This window comes from Priapulus caudatus, unplaced genomic scaffold (genome assembly GCF_000485595.1).
Source record: "Priapulus caudatus unplaced genomic scaffold, Priapulus_caudatus-5.0.1 Scaffold75, whole genome shotgun sequence".
NCBI classification, from domain to species: Eukaryota; Metazoa; Priapulida; class Priapulimorpha; order Priapulimorphida; family Priapulidae; genus Priapulus; species Priapulus caudatus.
Window position 1 is genome coordinate 423,493 of NW_014577136.1, and position 7,204 is coordinate 430,696.

General features: G+C 37.1%; 1 protein-coding gene across 6 annotated transcripts in view; it reads right to left on the bottom strand.

Moving 5' to 3' along the window:
- Positions 1 to 6,178, bottom strand: part of LOC106821492 (STE20-related kinase adapter protein alpha-like) — a 16,559-nt gene extending 10,381 nt beyond the window's left edge. For 4 of the 6 annotated variants that reach the window (XM_014826326.1, XM_014826323.1, XM_014826327.1 and 1 more), the window contains exons 1-6: positions 6,149 to 6,178; positions 4,169 to 4,323; positions 3,446 to 3,541; positions 1,833 to 1,944; positions 1,404 to 1,522; positions 761 to 869 (exon numbers count right to left, since the gene is read on the bottom strand). In XM_014826326.1, coding sequence (XP_014681812.1) covers positions 761 to 869; positions 1,404 to 1,522; positions 1,833 to 1,944; positions 3,446 to 3,541; positions 4,169 to 4,180 — 448 coding nt within the window. In that variant the 5' untranslated portion in view covers positions 4,181 to 4,323; positions 6,149 to 6,178. Of the gene's footprint in view, positions 1 to 760; positions 870 to 1,403; positions 1,523 to 1,832; positions 1,945 to 3,445; positions 3,542 to 4,168; positions 4,324 to 6,019; positions 6,038 to 6,148 lie in introns of those variants that run through there. The other 2 variants (XM_014826324.1, XM_014826328.1) reach the window with 2 other exon arrangements.
- Positions 6,179 to 7,204: the final 1,026 nt, after the last annotated feature.

The following is a 7,204-nucleotide window of genomic DNA, read 5'->3' on the forward strand; positions in this document are numbered from 1 at the left end:
AACTGTATGGCAAGCATAGCGGCTGTCCCATCTTATTGTATATGATCTTTGCTCTTACTACACCATATAGTAACTGAGCTGCGTTGTAGAGACTTAATTTAGAAAACATTGCCGTCTCCATCATGACAGGCATTAGTCGTGCTAGGAATGATAATGGGAGATAAGGGCATAGGCAATACCCCCGAAAGTCACCGATGATAACCGAAACGCCGTTCATTCATAAAATTATCGCGGAATAACCGAACTCTCACGAAGCGACTTTCCTAACCCTCAAAAGGCGAGAAGCATAGTGAATATTGTGGATGCGAGGCGCCGTGAGGCCTGTGGGAGGGGAAGTTTACGAGCCAATATCTCGACCTAGGAGTATCGTATTGACAAGCGGTTGGTCTTGTTTTAGAGAGCAAAGAATTCTACTTAATGCAATACCATAAAATTATTCTAGACTCGCAGGCAAAGTAGAATAACATTGCCGTGAAATAGCACTATTTTCCCGTTTTTCCGTTGTACACTCTAGGTGTTTATTAGCTCTTGATATTAGCTTTGTTCTATGTTCATTGCATGCACCACACAACAACTGCCACCTCGTGACAAGTCCATGCAGTGAACCATGTAGATTGTCAAAAACAGACTAAACTTGGCAAACTGTCATGCCAGTACAAATTTGGCAATTATCTCATAATCAAATTATACTGTATAAACATTATATATATATATATATATATATATGTAACATATTACATATGTTATTATTATATATTACCATAGGCCATGACAGGAGCGATCGTCCACACTTCCCTGTTGATGACTATAGTGCAGTAGTATGGCAATAAATTGGGATGACTCAGCTGCCTAGTTACTGTTATCTCATTCTGAAACCAGTTAACAACATCAACTTAGTCCGTCACCAACTTTGTAGCTCAATATTCATAAGATGGTCGAACCCACATGGGGTAGAACAATGGATTTTCATTCCTGTAGAGATTGCCTAGGCTTCTACTTCAAACAATAAGGCACATCAACATCATGATTAATAATAATACCTGACAAATAAACAAACAGTGTTGCTGTAACATCACATGGTTAAACATTTCAGACAACCATACCAAGAGCACTGTTTATATATTATTTTCATGTCACGAAATACTGATGTCGCGATTTGGTAAAAATAGTCCATTGCCATAAAAAAAAAATCTACTTTACCAAAAAAATATTTAAACATTAAATAAATTAAAGATGTAGCACCCAAGTACCAATATTAACACCGACACTTGCATAACTATTTTGATTTATTATTAATTCTCAAAGGGATATTGAACAAATCCCACTCTGCAGCCATGCCTCATAAGAATTGTTGTAACTGGTGGTACATGGTAATTGGTTTGAGTGTATCTTTATGCTCTTACTTGCACAAGTAGAACATCTTCTGCAGAAAGCTCCAGGTTGGTTTTCCTAACAGCCACCAAAGATTTGGATGGCCGGTGCCTTGCGAGTGAGATAGTGGTAGCACCACTGAACCCTCTACCTGCATAACATAACAGACTTCGTTGATTTGCAATAATCATTAAACATTTCTTGTAAAATATCATCACAATAGATTTCAAGCAAAGAAATTTGATTAAAAGAAACATCAATACCTGAAACATATGTAGCATTGATGCATGCTCACATAATTTTTTTTAGGAATTCAACTTTTCTTACAGTAGCCTAAATAATATCATAGACTAACAGTGTTGATATTGTGTAAACCCATAGGATTACTGTGTTAATGTCTCATCAGAGTTCATTATTTTATTAATTTTTTCTTCACTTCTCTCCGTGTTAAGACATTATACCTATGACAGTCTTTAGTTCATAGTCAGCGACGTTCGCCCTGTATTGATTCATCCTGTCGACGGATAATGGCAGCAATGGAAAAGCTTCCAATATAGTTCCTGCGTCCTTTTGCTATTAACATTGGAATAACAGATTCTCTATATTATACACTCCTGATAACATTACACCACCCTAACAACAACTTCACCTACGAGCTGTATTACTGCAATTTCTAATATCAAGTTATCAACAGAATTTTTTTTCCCCTGCGATTATATTTAGTGATGAGTAAACAAGATACGCATTATAATAGCTTGATACATGACGTGTTTGTTTTCTTAAGGTGTTGTTATACTAGACATGAGAAAATATTGAGAACAAATTAATGATCAAGAGATGAGTTTTACTTATATAATTACAGTGAAACCCCTTTCTTAGCTATAAGAAATTGTAAGCATGGTTACAGTATGAAACATTGAATATTTTTAATAAGCGAAAAATATGCAACAAACGTGAGTATTTTTTAAACTTTAGCAGCAGAATGTTGTGGAATACAGGTTAACCACAAACTGAAGCACCTAAATAACAGCGAAAATGATATCAGTAGGCAAACACACGCGCAAAACATCAATGCAGAGAATAATAGGTTTAATATCAATAAGTTTGCATTACTTTTTCTGCAGAGATAACCTCCCAGTGCAGAAGGTAGTGGAAGTTGACACATTGATTTCATTGGTGTGGTTTTCTATTAAAAACTGTGTTGGAACAACATTAATTTAGTAACACAGTAGTATATAATAGGGATTTTTCTGAGATTTGAAAACACAAAGTTGTAGTGGGACAGAATGGAAGCTTTAAACTTATGAAGCCGCTATAATCAAGAGGCATGCCTCCATGATGTTTTGAAAATGTGATGCAATTGTCTCCAATCAGACACATTTCTGAGTAATTCTAATACATTTATCAATGCATTTCTGTTCAAACATGGCACATAACCTTTTTTTGGACAAAACGTTTGGCTGTCAATGAATTTGTCATTCCAAATTTGGGCAGTCGTCTTCTGGACAGGACGTTAAAAAGACAATCATATATCTCTCTAGCCGTGTCACTGGTATACAACCAAGTAGCAGGGTTAAAAATCAACATTTCTACCAAGCAGCAAGTAGTTACTGCCAGAGAAAAACGCAGGCAGCAAATTTACTCAGCCAAGCAGAATCTTTGGTGCTTTTAATATGGTTAATTAGGAATTCTTTGGCAGCAAGTATTTGCTGCCGACGCTGTGAGCAGGCAGCAAACTGACCCTTGCAGGCATCAAAACTGCTGCTTGGTGCCCTAATTTCCAACCCTGAATTAGTGAATTTACATTTATGGCTACTTAGGGAGATGTACATTACAAACAACAAAATACTGGACTCACACAAATTTAATTGTTATCATTCTTTTTAGTACACAATACACATGCCTTATTCTAATGAGGACTGGAGCATATGAAGGAAGTGCAAATAGTAGGTTCAAAATATAAGGTATGCAGTATACCTTATGTGCAATAATAGTGAAACCAACCAAACATGCAACCATTACACATTTCCACAAGTGGGAAAGCTTTGCATCCCTTCCATTCTTCGAGTCTTACCAATTTCACAAAAGACTCCATTGATGACTCTGTCTCGTCCAGCTTAGAGCTGCTTACACTAACTCTAGTCTTGAAACAGGGCAAGCAGCGGTAGCACTGCACACCGAAAATGGAAAAATAAAATCCACACACACAGTTGGTACTCATGGAAAGGTTATGTATACGGTGCCAACGCAGTAGAGCACACTGGGTATCATAGGATGATAAAGGGAGTGGATTCTATATGCACAGATATATGCCCGTGTAATTTCACAAAGCATGCACAGGCTCAACTGTAACATGCACTTGCTTGAAGCAATAGCAGGGGAAGTGAGTCACAGTATGAAAATATAAACTTATAAACAAGGGATAATAAAATTAAGGGGTGCTATATATATATTTATATATGTATATATATATTCTAACTAAACTGTGGAGAAAACGTAAGATCTTCATGATGCACTCATAATATATTTAAGGTTACCTCTCGCATGCTTTGTTAAATGTTAACAATTATACATGTATGTTTTTAAATGTGCCATATTTTTCCCAACTGCTGCACTGCATACCTTTAACCTTTATGTGTATTTAAATAAGCCCAGATTTATATAGGACATAGACATTTAAATATATAAATGATATTTAAATATGCACACATGATGAAATCCAATGTTTGGGACATTACATGGTACAGTTCAAAATTGACATCCGTGTGTTATACTTTACACAGTTGTTACAACTTACCAATAATGACATGAAAAACGACTTTTCTCTGCAGCACCTATTCTCTCCCTATCTCTTTTGAGGCAATATACTTATATATTCATAGTGCACATGAATATACAGCCGAGTCTGCCACGTCAGCTCCACATTATTTTATTTTAAATATGCAAAGCATTCTGAAAAAAGCAAAGAAAAATACCTAGTACGGCCATAAATCAGCGAGTATTTGACTATGGCTAGGTTTAATTCGGAATTCTGCATTAGAGGTCGCTTCATTCGCTTTTAAGCAAAGACAAGTTTTTCTCAAGTATTTTAGTATTTTTAGAGATATAAACAAAACAAAAACACATATCTTCAACAATGACAACTTGGTTACTCTGTTGAGATGTTATAAACCAAATCGTATTTCTTTCCAAACAAAGATATGCACTATAACTCACAGATGCCAACACATATAAATTTGAAGCAATCTGTAGTTTCTGGCCATCAAATTAGTAGTTCGAGGGTCACGTAGTGACCCGAGTTTGCTAGGGGGGTCCGGCAAGCCCCCCGAAAAATCTTTTGATTCTGAGATGCAATTTTGTGCATTCTGAGGGTCAAAAATGACAATAAATAAACAAAAAATGACAATAAATAGACAAAAAATGACAATAATTGACAAAAATATATATTTTTTCAATCATAGTGAAATTCGTAGTTTGATACAAACTGGTCGTAGTGGTGCAAAAGGAATAGAAATTCGTATAAAATACGAATAAATCGTAGTGGTTGGCATCTCTGATAACTCTAATGGGAAATTATATTATATTTCAGAGTTAACGACACTTTGAAGTGTGCCATTTGAGTTACGAAGTTGATATTCGTCCGAGCATCGGACACCTGTTTGTATTCGCTATTCGTCCGAGCAGTTGTTGCGCATGCGCTGTTCATGTTGCATGCCGCAGGCGCACGGAACGAGTGCCGTAGGTAGGAAGTGTGAAGAGGGGGTGTCTGGGTGGTCTCCCCCAGGCAATTTTTAAATCTAGACGCTTTAAAATGCTATTTACCCTTTAGATTTTTGATTATTTTATGCCCTTTAGGCTGGGGGCCCGTAGCGTTTTGCTACGGCAGCCCTACGGCTGTGACGCCCCTGCATACATGTGTTGGGTATGTGGTTATACAACATAGATAGTGTTTGGTACTATCACTCGCGTATATATATACGAAACCGAGCTTATAATAATAGAACCTAGTCGGTTTATAGTTAGTGTTAGGGAGTAGGCGCCTCCCTAGACTAGCATTATATTACATTTATGTAATACAACATGAACAGCGCATGCGCAACAACTGCTCGGACGAATAGCGCATACGAACAGGTGTCCGATGCTCAGGCGAATATCCACGTCCTTTGAGTTAACAATATTCTCTCTTCTGGGTCCTGACTCCTGTACCTGTGGAAGGTGTGACTGACCACAGGCCCTTGAAGGCTCAAGTTTCAAGAAGAGTATAAGACTATATTAAGATAGACTCTTACTCTTAGTCTTAATATAGTCTTATACTCTTCTTGAAACTTGAGCCTGCAGACTTGTAAACGGACCCAATACTCTAGAAAATTGTATGACCCTGACGTGATTCTACTTCTCTAAGTTCTAGGATAGATTATAGTGCAAGATTTTATAAATTTCTATGATCTAGCGCTATTCTAGTATACCATCAAGTTTAGGTTTAGTGTTGATTTGTCATTTGAGTTACTCGGTTAGAACTCCTAAAACTAAAAGTCCTTCAAGTCAAGTCCAAGTGATTTCTACAATTCTAATTTCTAGCTCTACTCTAGTTCTACCCTTCATCCAGAGACTGTCGATTTTTAACACACGAATAATTGAAGTTCAATACCTTCAACGCCTTATGAATCTATTATAGCTCTAAAATACGTCCCGGTAACTATATAAAACAGGAATGCCTTGAAGGTTCAACTTACGTTTAAACAAATACATTAGTTCGATATTTACAATATATACTTACATAAAAAATTGATCACGTGCCCTGTCACTGGAACCACAAGAACAGAGCTTCTATATGATCAATACCGCCACCAGGCGGTGAAAATAGCAGTTAATGGTACAATTATATTCATATTGTACTAGAGGCGTAGCGTTGTGTAGCACTGTAGGTTCTTTTCTACTGAATTACTGACAGAGTCAGAATGTAGGTTTTAATAAGTCCATTCTTGGCATCCATGTTTGCGAAGGCACTGAAGTTTGGGAGGGGGATGAGTGAGCTATACTCGCATAGGAACGTGTGCGCATAGGCCTACCCATGCACAGACCCTCGCACACGTGTAGGTAGACACCCGCGCGAATCAGGTCTGCTGATGGACTTTTATCATAAAAATCTATAGTAGGATAACCCCTCTTCATTTTAAATTCATAATTTTTGCAAAAAACTATTCTTCTCGGGAAATATTGCGCATGCGCGAGCACCGTTTCAGGCGTGCAGTAGGGTTCAAAGATAAGTCTATATATATATATATATAAAGTTGTTCAGCCGAATTAGTTCGTACTCGCATAACTAGAGAACTCCGCAGCCTAGAGGAAAACTAAAAATATTTTCAGAATCAGCACGTCTGGGAGATGCTTCTTGCTGAAACTTTAAAAAAGTTAAAAGTTAAAAGTTTATAAAAATTCTATTCATCAATAGATGCATGGCGGTGCGTACAGATTAACATCACGTAGGGGTACGTGTGAATCCATGGGAATACCCAGAGCATATAAATCATAGCGCAGTGGCTTAATCGCTAGAAGATTCCGTGTTTGAGTCCCAGCTGGGGAACTTATTTTCCCCTTTTTTCCTTTTTTCTCCTTTACCTACCTCTTTAGTATGTATTATTTTTTATTTTTTACTTTTTTATTTTTATATTTTTATATTTAATGTCTTTTATATTTTTATTTCTTATTATTTTTTACTGTTTGGGATGGCATGGGATGGCATGCGATGGGATGGGATGGCATGGCATGGCATGGCATGGGATGGGATGGGATGGGATGCGGTGCAATGGGATGGGATGGCATATGGAATTAA